Here is a 12,924-nt window from a genome sequence, read left to right on the forward strand (position 1 = left end):
GTATTGCACCCTGTACAGCGGAACTGACTGTAGGGAACACTGAGGGACACTAATGGCGTTGCGACATTTATTGTGCCCCGTGTCACAAGTCCCTAGGTTGTGTGTTTCCGAGTTTCATGTCACATAGGTAAAATAGAGTTTACTTGTGGGCGGAATTTCTCTAGATCTGTTAAGCCTTGTATATATGAGCAAAAGTATAGTTTATGACCAAGGAATGAAAGCGAAAGAGACTCACCTGTCCTTGGACTTCTCCGCAAATAAGTGAAGTTTTGGCTCCGGGAAAACCGAGCGTGCGACACACGTCACGTTGACGGAGTCGTCTGTCGGCTTGGCTCGTCGAAAATCGAGCTCTCGTCCAGGTTCTGCAAAGTACAAAAAACGACTGGCATAAGAACGCGACGACATCAGTGGAAATCCTGGAAATAGTGACAGCTATGTCGGTAAGATAATGAGGCCGATAGCGTCCTCTTTGTGTGAAAAACACGTGTATCCCACGGAGCACTTGCGTATGGTGAGGTAGTGCTCCTAAGGAGTAAATAATATAAATTATCTAATTATAACCAATACATTTCGAAATATCGACCACGTAACTTTCTGTTTTCTGTTGCTCAATCTAGTCTCTAATTCACTGACATTTTGCGTTAATAATGCAGTTAAATCCAATAATATAAAGATGAACGGAACTTCGGATTTCAGATACATTCAGAAATAAGTTCTCCATGTCTCTATCCACAAGTGCCATATTTGAAGCAACGATATGGTACTTTTCCAAGTGGGGGTCAGAAATCTTTATTGTAAGCGTATTTATTATTGAGAAAGCACGAGAAGATTTCAGATAAACTTTGGGAAAATTTTGAGAGAACATGTTCCTCGGAGACGAACAGTTGAGAATAATAGAGAAGTAGGAAATGTTAAGAAAATGAAGATCACATGTACGTCCCATTTACTACTACTACAAACGGAAAAGATGGGCAAAAGGCAATGTGTGAGAGGGTTACAACACGTCAACTAAATTGTGTTCTCAGCGCCAGTGAAGTATGTTCCACTCCTCTGCGGTAGTACAACGGATTAAATATAAACGACGTAGTAGATAGTGTCGGAAGTTCCATGCGGCTTTTCGCGGATGATGCTGTAGTATGCAGAGAAGTTTCAGCATTAGAAAATTGTAGCGAAATGCAGGAAGATCTGCAGCGGATAGGCACTTGGCGTAGGGAATGGCAACTGACCCTTAACATAGACAAATGTAATGTTTTGCGAATACATAAAAAGAAGGATCCTTTATTGTATCATTATATGATAGCGGAACAAACACTGGTAGCAGTTATTTCTGTTAAATATCTGGGAGTATGCGTGCGGGACGATTTGAAATGGAATGATCATACAAAATTAATTGTTGGTAAGGCGGGTACCAGGTTGAGATTCATTGGGAGAGTCCTTAGAAAATGTAGTCCATCAACAAAGGAGGTGGCTTACAAAACACTCGTTCGGCCTATACTTGAGTATTGCTCATCAGTGTGGGATCCGTACCACATCGGGTTGACGGAGGAGATAGAGAAGATCCAAAGAAGAGCGGCGCGTTTCGTCACAGGGTAATTTGGTAACCGCGATAGCGTTACGGAGATGTTTAGCAAACTCAAGTGGCAGACTCTGCAAGAGAGGCGCTCTGCATCGCGGTGTAGCTTGCTGTCCAGGTTTCGAGAGGGTGCGTTTCTGGATGAGGTATCGAATATACTGCTTCCCCCTACTTATACCTCGCGTGGAGATCACGAATGTAAAATTAGAGAGATTCGAGCGCGCACGGAGACTTTCAGACAGTCGTTCTTCCCGCGAACCACACGCGACTAGAACAGAAAAGGGAGATAATGACAGTGGCACGTAAAGTGCCCTCCACCACACACCGTTGGGTGGCTTGCGGAGTATGAATGTAGATGTAGATGTAGATATATATCAAAAAGGTGATGAACAAAGGAGGTGATCTTCTTTGCCATAGAGGGTGTAAAGGGGATAAGTACAGATTTTTATGTGTTACCTTAATATGTAATCAGTCGCTCGAGAAAATTCAAACGCTTCGCAAGAGTGTGCAATGATTTTCTCCACACAAGCAAACCAATGTCAAAACAAAGTCTCTGTACAAAGATCTGCCAAAATCTTAGAGAAATCACACGCATCTGTGTGTTGATCTGTTTTTCTCTACGTCGAATAGTCTTCTCTCAAACATGTCAAGAACTTTATGACCTGACATTTTCTTCATATCCGTAAGTACACCACTATGTGGACTATGCCTGTCAGTAACAACTAACCATTTTTGGTCCACACTGCAGCACGTAACCTGCTGCGCAGGGGAATATAGGCATTAATGGCTTGCTATTCCCACATGTACTTGGATGTACCAACCAACCTAGTAACATTTTGACTTGCAATACCTACAATTACTTGTCCACAACTGTCGTAAATACCGGCTTAAGTTACCCATTACACCCCATATTGACAGATTACGAAGGGAATAACGTAATCGATGAGAGTGTGCGGACCGAGTGAGTTGGCGCCTTTTTTGCACACTGGAGCAGCATTCAGGATGATGACGGTACAATTTCGCGTCCAAATGTCCTTACGGCATCCTGTGGCGATTGTGTTAGATAGTTGGAGTGCGCACATTGTGTAAATAGAAATCCATGATACCAGTATGCGCAGGTGGCATCTGCTCTAATGCACCGAGGGATGGGTATCATCATACGGTTTGCATAATGCCCTGAAATGAAACTAGTGTAGTGTCGAAAACATGCATGTCATTACATATTTTATAATAAGTATGCAGTCGCTATCCGGTATTTCCACATATTGATGACCAGACAGTGTGCCACGTCCACTTCAATGACGGATAAACTAATCCTGATTTAGGTTTCCCGTGATTTGCCTAAATCAGGCAAATGCCGGTAAGGTTCCTCTTAAAGGTTACGGCCGATTTTCTTCCCGAACCTTGAAACAGTCCGAGATTGTTCTCCGTCTCTAATGATCTGGTTGTTGTCCCTTCACCAGGGAAGACGAATGGAATATTCCAGAATTTGAAACACGAACATCTGCTAGCATGAGTTTCTTAGAAGTAGATACCTTAGGGGTTGCGAAGCAACTCAAATCGCTTAATACGGGCAAGTCTTCAGGTCCAGATTGTATACCGATTAGGTTCCTTTCAGATTACGCTGATACTATAGCTCCCTACTTAGCACTCATATACAACCGCTCGCTCACCGATAGATCTGTACCTACAGATTGGAAAATTGCGCAGGTCGCACCAGTGTTCAAGAAGGGTAGTAGGAGTAATCCATTTAACTACAGACCTATATCATTGACGGTTTTGGAGCATATACTGTATTCAAACATTATGAACCAACTCGAAGGGAACGATCTATTGACACGTAATCAGCATGGCTTCAGAAAACATCGCTCTTGTGCAACGCAGCTAGCTCTTTCTTCGCACGAAGTAATGGCCGCTATCGACAGGGGATCTCAAGTTGATTCCGTATTTCTAGATTTCCGGAAAACTTTTGACACCGTTCCTCACAAGCGACTTCTAATCAAGCTGCGGAGCTATGGGGTATCGTCTCAGTTGTGTGACTGGATTTGTGATTTCCTGTCAGGAAGGTCGCAGTTCGTAGTAATAGACGGCAAATCATCGAGTAAAACTGAAGTGATATCAGGTGTTCCCCAGGGAAGCGTACTGGGACCTCTACTGTTCCTGATCTATATAAATGACCTGGGTGACAATCTGAGCAGTTCTCTTAGAATGTTCGCAGATGATGCTGTAATTTACCGTCTAGTAAGGTCATCCGAAGACCAGTATAAGCTCCAAAGCGATTTAGAAAAGATTGCTGTATGGTGTGTCAGGTGGCAGTTGCCGCTAAATAACGAAAAGTGTGAGATGATCCACATGAGTTCCAAAAGAAATCCGTTGGAATTCGATTACTCGATAAATAGTACAATTCTCAAGGCTGTCATTTCAACTAAGTACCTGGGTGTTAAAATTACGAACAACTTCAGTTGGAAGGACCACATAGATAATATTGTCGGGAAGGCGAGCCAAAGGTTGCGTTTCATTGGCAGGACACTTAGCAGATGCAACAAGTCCACTAAAGAGACAGCTTACACTACACTCGTTCGTCCTCTGTTAGAATATTGCTGCGCGATGTGGGATCCTTACCATGTGGGATTGACGGAGGACATCGATAGGGTGTGAAAAAGGGCAGCTCGTTTTCTATTATCACGTTATAGGGGAGAGAGTGTGGCAGATATGATGCACGAGTTGGGATGAAGTCATTACAGCATAGACATTTTTCGTCGCGGCGAGATCTTTTTACGAAATTTCAGTCACCAACTTTCTCTTCCAAATGCGAAAATATTTTGTTGAGCCCAACCTACATAGGTAGGAATGATCATCAAAATAAAATAAGAGAAATCAGAGCTCGAACAGATAGGTTTAGGTGTTCGTTTTTCCCGCGCCCTGTTCGGGAGTGGAATGGTAGAGAGATAGTATGATTGTGGTTCGATGAACCCTCTGCCAAGCACTTAAATGTGAATTGCAGAGTAGTCATGTAGATGTAGATGTAGAAAACCTAACCTTACTTCATTGGCCTTTCAAGAAAAAACTTCGGACATTTGTGGTGGGACCAAACTGCTGAGCTGATCGATCCCTAGGCTTAGGCACCACTTAATCTCACTTACGTTAAGGAGAACACACACACCCATGCCCGAGGGAGGACTCGAACCTCCGACGGGGGGAAACGCCCGAACCGTGGCAAAGCGCCCCAGACCGTGTGGCTACCCCAAGCGACGCTTTTTTAAGAATGTGTGATGAAAGGTGCTCGTAAAGATGAGCAGGACAGAAACGCTGACCACTTATGAAAATTGAGCAGCGATGCATTCTTTGATTCATCGGAACATAACTGTAGCATTTATTCTCTGCCAACTCAGTAATACTTACACAAAAGAGTTAATAACAATGTAGTCCCTGAGAACGGTCTCCTCAACTGACAGGAATTTTAAGTACTGCATTATTTGTTGGAATGCATGAATAGTTTTGACGAATGTTTTAAGTTTTCTACTTTTTTCTTGACTATTTACTCGGTATCTAACTATTGCTAGTTTTTTGCACTAAAGACTTCCTGACTAAGAGTTTTAACTAAATGAGTTCGCTTATAAGAAACTGGACAAGTGGCGATTCAGATCCCTTCCAGTCTTCTAGATTCGGCTATTTTGTATTTTCCATAGATGGCTTGGGACAACTGCTGGGATCATTATCTCAGCTTGTTCAAGTCAAGTACGCATTCAGTCTCGAACAAAGTCGTCTTCGATGGTACGAAAAACTCTAACAACCCTTTCCTTCCTTAGCTATCTAGGACTGGACACGGCGTGACGAAGTCCACGCGAGCAGCGTGTGTGGACCGTGGGCTGGCCAAAAACCGGCCTGTCGATCGGCTTTGCTCGGTACTTCTCGAAAGTATCCGGAACACTGCGACATCTCATTGAGTATTGCCGTGTGACAGTTTTCGGTTGACAGTGCTCTCTGAGTTCGGCAGAATCGTGCAGTCAGTTCTATTTTTTCATGCTGTGAAGTACGTTCGCAGGTCCAGTGGCTGTTTGCACTAAAAGTGCAGTCTAGCGATCCATAGTCGCAATCCTTTAAAATGAATGGGAATGACGAAAGAGAGGAATGAGTCTTCTCATTTCGCATAACGTCAGGTACTGCATGTTTACTATGAAATGACATTATGATACCTTGCAAAAGGAGTTTAAAGATTTAGTTGAGAATGAAACAGCAAAAAATTACAGCGATCCAGAGATGATATTCATTGTTCTGTAGATTAAAGAGCATTTTGTGTTAAATTTTTCAGGTCTGGAGCGCGTGAAGAAATGTGTCATACGAATAGTAAAATTTGAGATGTCGCACGCATTATGCCACTGCAAGTTGCAACCGTTTCCAATGGAACTGAACAAAGAGTATAGAGACTTCATTCACTATTGCAAAGTACGTTAGTTAAGTTAAGGGGCATGCCTGAAACGAGTTTTAGATTTAAAACTGACTATAGTTGAATTTCTGAAGAAAAAAGGAGAGCAGGAACGAAAATTAGATCTTATGAACTGGATTGAAGACTTCGCATTTTAAGTCGACTTGACTATACTTCTCGTAGTAAGACATCCCAAGAGAACTTCTTTCTAATTAGCTGGGGGTGCATTTACCAGAACATTGCGTGTTGAAACAGACGTATTCAAAGACCGTCCATTTCCTTAAGTTCACTGCTCTTAAAGAAAACGCGAGATCTGTATGATACAATGTGGCCGTGAAAAAATTAAAATGGTAGTTTTATTAAGATTTTAAGGACAGTGTCAATTTTACGTCTGTTTCCATGCTGTTTCTGAGACCGTTTACCGTTTCAGTTAAAAGCAACACTGTGCATGTGCATATGCTTCTGAGTAACTGTAAGGTAAATCCAGTTTTAATGACAAATCATTTAATGACAAACCCAGTACGTCTACATTTTCCTCAGGTAGAGTTTCCAAGACACCATAATGAGGTTACGGAAGTGCTACAATATAGAAATCTACATATTTGTGTGAAAGACTTTTACGGATTATGCAACTAAATAAGTCACGATTACGGTGCATCTTAACTGTGAAACACTGTGAAAATTGCCTGCGTCTATTTGCATGCCGACAGATTCTACCTGATAAAAATTATGTCGTCAATGCGCCAAAAATGATTAAATAATGGTGAAAAATTTTTCATTTGTGAGCTATGTCGTTGAAAAATGCGAAATATAAAACGATGTCTTATGCAATGCGACTGCACTGCCATTTAAAAGAAGCATGTTCACAGTTTTCCCCTCATCCCCCTATTCGCGCTCAGACAGCGTGGGGTGCTGATGGGCAAGATGCTGAACAAACTCCACTGGCAGACGTTACAAGAGAGGCGTTGTGCATCACGGAGAGATTGACTATTGAAATTTCGGGACAGCGCTTTTCAGGAGAAGTCAGACAACATATTACTTCCCCCCACATATATCTCATGTGTTTACCACGAGAAGAAAATTCGAGAAATTAGACCCAATACAGAGGCTTACCGACAATCATTCCTCCCACGCACTACACGCGAGTGGAAAAGGGTTGGAGGAATGAGGTAGTGGTACCGAAAGTAGCCTACGCCACACACCATTACGTGGATTGCGGAGCATGATGTAGATGTAGATGAAGACGAAGAGAAGCGCAGCTCTTTGGCACTTGTCCTCGGGCATCCCGTTAGCCGAAATCTTGGCCGCTTCGCATTTGAAAGTTGCAGTTATTTTTTGCATCTGGTTGTATACTAATTAAGTTGTAAGATTCTTGGATCTCCAACTGATGATATAATGGTTTACTTCTAGAATGTATTTTAAACTTATTTTGTATTAGATTATATTACACGTCTTATTTATAGTTCTCTTGAATGTTATACATTACTTCGGATATTCCCATTTTTCACTGTAATAAGAAAATTAATTGATAATGAGATACAGTTTGTTTTACAAGACACATGCATGGTAATGTCCTCTGGTTCACATTCCGCAAAAAAAAAGGTACGACGATACTTGTATAATAGGGCTGTTCGACAAAGCAAATTGAAGACGTGGGTACAGTAGAAACTGTCTTGATCACGTGAGTGCCTACAGCCACATTCCAGCCCACAACAGTGAGTGCTTTTACGTCGCAGAGTAAGCACGATAAGTTACCCGAGAACATGACTTTACCCGGCAGCCACGAGGTGTTATTGTAAATGTCCTTAAATTTATTACGATTATTCTTGAGGGTATTTCTGTGCTGTGGTTGCAATTACAAAAATGCTTGATTTCTTCACCAGACGCGTTTCGCTTTATTCAGGTAAAGTACCCTCAGTAGTCTGTAATTAAGTTATTTACATTTTGATTTGCTTTTAGATCTAGAAACTGTTCGTTAAGAATAGGTTGACTTGTAGTTACGGTCATTTTTCAGCCGATTTCTCGCATACATCGGGAAATGCCGTCTAATAGCACATCGTTGTTTTTTTTCTTGTATAGTACGAATATATTCAGATTCTATAATAAGATCTTATATCTGTTGTTCATTTTATGGTGAGTCAACACTGCATTTTAGACATTTTTCTATGAGCTGTTTTTCGTTTCCATCTGATGTTATACTGTTAAGATTGCTCACCCTAGGATAGAAATGGAGTTTTGTGTGGCCATACAAATGAAGAACTCGTAACGATTAGGAGGAGAAAGAAATGGCAGTGCTAATGGAAAGGGTGAAGAAGTGTGCAAATAAATGTTAAAGTTGAGTAAGTCTGTGATGTGAAGATTAGAGCTGGAGGGACAGAAATGTGAACGGAATGGGATTAAAGGATTTCCTCCAAGGAAGAGAAGAGCGCCTCTTAAATATACCATTGAGGGTATTGTTAAATATGTCATTAAGTAGCAGTTTTGATGACATTATGAGCAATACAACTGAATACATGTGGCTCTGAGCACTATGGGACTTAACATCTATGGTCATCAGTCAACTGAATACAAACTATGCGAGATCTTTACAGCTTTCATCTCATGGGACTGTACTTCAAGGCTGGCAAAGAAACAGAAATATTGTTATGTCTACGTGATTTGGCTTAGACAGATCCCAGAGTAAGGTATTACGTACGAACTTAGTTTGACAATAGGCCCACTACATTAAATTTTTATGGAAAAATGTGGCATCAGAATCGAAAGGGCCAGTTATTTATTCAGAGGAATCATTGATTCATACATATTACACGCTGATAAACATTGTCACAGTGAATGTGGGCGAAAAGTGTCGTCCAACAAAACTGAATATCAATGTGTAATTGTACTTCCCAGCGTATGGATTTAGGGATAGACGTGTAATGAGTGAACACTGTACTCGTAAGAGCACTGGGATGCACGACATTACTACCTGCCCTCCCTGGTTCTCGACGTTCGCTGTGCTGAGTAGCACATTTGAGATGAAAACCTCTGGCCGAAGCAGGACTCGAGATAACGATCGCCTCTTTAATGTGCTGCAGCCCTACTCTCACATCGCGCAGTCCGACAAGCCGGAAGTGATGCAGGTCAGCTGCAGCAGGCATTCGTGACTGAGCAGATGTCAATATAAACTCGACTGTAATGAAGTGGAGTTCGACGTCTTAACAGATATGTCATCTGCTTAATATTTCACACCGAATCGCACTTATCCTGAGGCGAATACAACATTAGAGTCTGAAGCAGCTTCGGAACACTTCATATTAAATGAGGAAGTAGCAATAGATAATAATGCTTTGGAATTTTTTGAAACTATTGAGAGAAGTGACAAGAAAAAATTTATACGAGTTACTGTTTATAATATACGAAATTGTAGACTTACCTTCATCTTCGCTGCTCTGAAACGGAAATGTTCTACTAGGCAAGGACCTGTACTCTAGGTACGGATTTCAGAGCCCATATTTATAGGGCATTACTTTGTTTTGGGCCTTACTACCCCTATCAAAAATATGGAAACCAAATAGCTTGGAGCGGAAGAGATGACTTTTTCAATACCGAAGATAAACAAGTGCTTATAGCTCTTCAAGTATTCGTTTTGAAGCCCAGGGTTCAAATGGCTCTAAGCACTATGGGACTTGACATCCGAGGTTCAAAAATGGTTCAAGTGGCTCCGAGCACTATGGGACTAAAAAGAAAATGCCTCTGAGCACTATGGGACTCAACTTCTGAGGTCATTAGTCCCCTAGAACTTAGAACTAGTTATACCTAACTAACCTAATGACCCGATACCCGTGGTCTAGGGGTAGCGTCTTTGATTCATAAACAAAACGCCTTCAGTCCCGGGTTCGATCCCCGCCATTGCTTACATTTTGATAAATAATCAGCATTGGCGACCGAAGACTTCCGGCATAAGAAGTCAGCCTCATTCTGCCAACGGCCTTGTCAAAGAGGGCGGAGGAGCGGAAAGAGGTTAAGGGCACTCTCTTGTCCTAGGGGTGGGAAATTGCCCCTAAAGGCGGAAGAATCAGCAATGATCAACGACATGAGGATGCAGAAGGCAATGGTAACCACTGCATTAAAGACACGTAACGTGTATCCGCAGGACATGTGGCCTGTAGTTGAAGAAGTGTCATGATGATATCTCCATTGGCAAAAGATTCAGGAATAGTCCCCCATTCGGGTCTCCGGGAGGGGTCTGCCAAGGGGGAGGTTACCATGAGAAAAAGATCGAATAATCAACGAAAGGATAATGTTCTACGAGTCGGGGCGTGGAATGTCAGAAGCGTGAACGTGGTAGGGAAACTAGAAAATCTGAGAAGGGAAATGCAAAGGCTCAATCTAGATATAGTAGGGGTCAGTGAAGGGAAGTTGAAGGAAGACAAGGATTTCTGGTCAGATGAGTATCGGGTAATATCAACAGCAGCAGAAAATGGTATAACAGGTGTAGGATTCGTTATGAATAGGAAGGTAGGGCGGAGGGTCTGTTACTGTGAACAGTTCAGTGACCGGGTTGTTCTAATCAGAATCGACAGCAGACCAACACCGACAACGATAGTTCAGGTATACATGCCGACGTCGCAAGCTGAAGATGAACTGATAGAGAAAGTGTATGAGGATATTGAAAGGGTAATGCAGTATGTAAAGGGAGACGAAAATCTAATAGTAATGGGCGACTGGAATGCAGTTGTAGGGGAAGGAGTAGAAGAAAAGGTTACAGGAGAATATGGGCTTGGGACAAGGAATGAAAGAGGAGAAAGACTAATTGAGTTCTGTAACAAGTTACAGCTAGTAATAGCGAATACCCTGTTCAAGAATCACAAGAGAAGGGGGTATACTAGGAAAAGGACGGGAGGTACGGGAATATTTCAATTAGATTACATCATGGTCAGACAGAGATTCCGAAGTCAGATACTGGATTGTAAGGCGTACCCAGGAGCAGATATAGACTCAGATCACAATATAGTAGTGATGAAGAGTAGGTTGTAGTTCAAGACATTAGTCAGGAAGAATCAATACGCAATGAAGTGGGATACGGAAGTTCTAAGGAATGACGAGGTACGTTTGAAGTTCTCTAACGGTATAGATACAGCAATAAGGAATAGCGCAGTAGGTAGCACAGTTGAAAAGGAAAGGACAGCTCTAAATAGGGCCATCACAGAAGTTGGAAAGGAAAACATAGGTACAAAGAAGGTAGCTGCGAAGAAAGCATGGGTAACAGAAGAAATACTTCAGTTGATTCATGAAAGGAGGAAGTACAAACATGTTCCGGGAAAATCAGGAATACAGAAATACAAGTCGCTGAGGAGTGAGATAAATAGGTAGTTCGGGGAAGCTAAGACGAAATGGCTGCAGGAAAAATGTGAAGACATCAAAAAAGATATGATTGTCGGAAAAACAGACTCAGCATACAGGAAAGTCAAAACAACCTGTGGTGACATTAAAAGCAACGGTGGTAACATTAAGAGTGCAACGGGAATTCCACTGTTAAATGCAGAGGAGAGAGCAGATAGGTGGAAAGAATACATTGAAAGCCTCTATGAGGGTGAAGATTTGTCTGATGTGATAGAAGAAGAAACAGGAGTCGATTGAGAAGAGATAGGGGATCCAGTATAAGAATCGGAATTTAAAAGAGCTTTGGAGGACTTAACGGTCAAATAAGGCAGAAGGGATAGATAACATTCCACCAGAATTTCTAAAATCATTAGGGGAAGTGGCAACAAAACGACTATGCACGTTGGTGTGTAGAATATATGAGTCTGGCGACATACCATCTGACTTTCGGAAAAGCATCATCCACACAATTCCGAAGACGGCAAGAACTGACAAGTGCGAGAATTATCGCACAATCAGCTTAACAGCTCATGCATCGAAGCTGCTTACAAGAATAATATACAGAAGAATGGAAAAGGAAATTGAGAATGCGCTAGGTGACGATCAGTTTGGCTTTAGGAAAAGTAAAGGCACGAGAGAGGCAATTCTGACGTTGCGGCTAATAATGGAAGCAAGACTGAAGAAAAATCAAGACACGTTCATAGGATTTGTCGACCTGGGAAAAGCGTTCGACAATATAAAATGGTGCAAGCTGTTCGAGATTTTGAAAAAAGTAGGGGTAAGCTATAGGGAGAGACGGGTCATATACAATATGTACAACAACCAAGAGGGTGTAATAAGAGTGGACGATCAAGAACGAAGTGCTCGTATTAAGAAGGGTGTAAGACAAAGCTGTAGCCTTTCGCCCCTACTCTTCAATCTGTACATCGAGGAAGCAATGATGGAAATAAAAGAAAGGTTCTGGAGTGGAATTAAAATACAAGGTGAAAGGATATAAATGATACGATTCGCTGATGACATTGCTATCCTGAGTGAAAGTGAAGAGGAATTAAATGATCTGCTGAACAGAATGAACAGTCTAATGAGTACACAGTATGGTTTGAGAGTAAATCGGAGAAAGACGAAGGTAATGAGAAGTAGTAGAAATGAGAACAACGAGAAACTTAACATCAGGATTGATGGTCACGAAGTCAATGAAGTTAGGGAATTCTGCTACCTAGGCAGTAAAATAACCAATGACGGACGGAGCAAGGAGGACATCAAAAGCAGACTTTTAAAACCTATGTTTACCGGACTTTCGTTTTGTTTTGGGACATACTACTACCTCTGAAAGTCATCCACCCAATAATCTTAGCAACAACAGTACTGGTATACATACTCCATGTCAGAGTGTGCTACACAACTATACCGAAAAGCTTCGAGGGGATGCAGTGGGTATCTTGAGGAAGAAATTGAGCATAGGAGCCCGTGTCCGGAAATGTCATCCAACGACGCTACCGAGCGAGGAAGTTATAGCCACCGGCGCCTGCCATTAAGATACCCCTTGGGCAGCAAATACGAT

The 12,924-nt window shown here is 42.0% G+C and overlaps 1 protein-coding gene across 1 annotated transcript in view; it reads right to left on the reverse strand.

Moving 5' to 3' along the window:
• The window catches only part of LOC126267844 (uncharacterized), a 1,288,882-nt gene that overhangs the window by 263,906 nt on the left and 1,012,052 nt on the right, over positions 1-12,924 (reverse strand). Inside the window, exon 3 of the mRNA XM_049973152.1 lies at positions 236-362. Within this exon, the coding sequence (XP_049829109.1) occupies positions 236-362 (127 nt within the window). The remainder of the gene's footprint in view (positions 1-235; positions 363-12,924) is intronic.

This window comes from Schistocerca gregaria, chromosome 4, assembly GCF_023897955.1.
Source record: "Schistocerca gregaria isolate iqSchGreg1 chromosome 4, iqSchGreg1.2, whole genome shotgun sequence".
In the NCBI taxonomy this organism is placed as follows: Eukaryota; Metazoa; Arthropoda; class Insecta; order Orthoptera; family Acrididae; genus Schistocerca; species Schistocerca gregaria.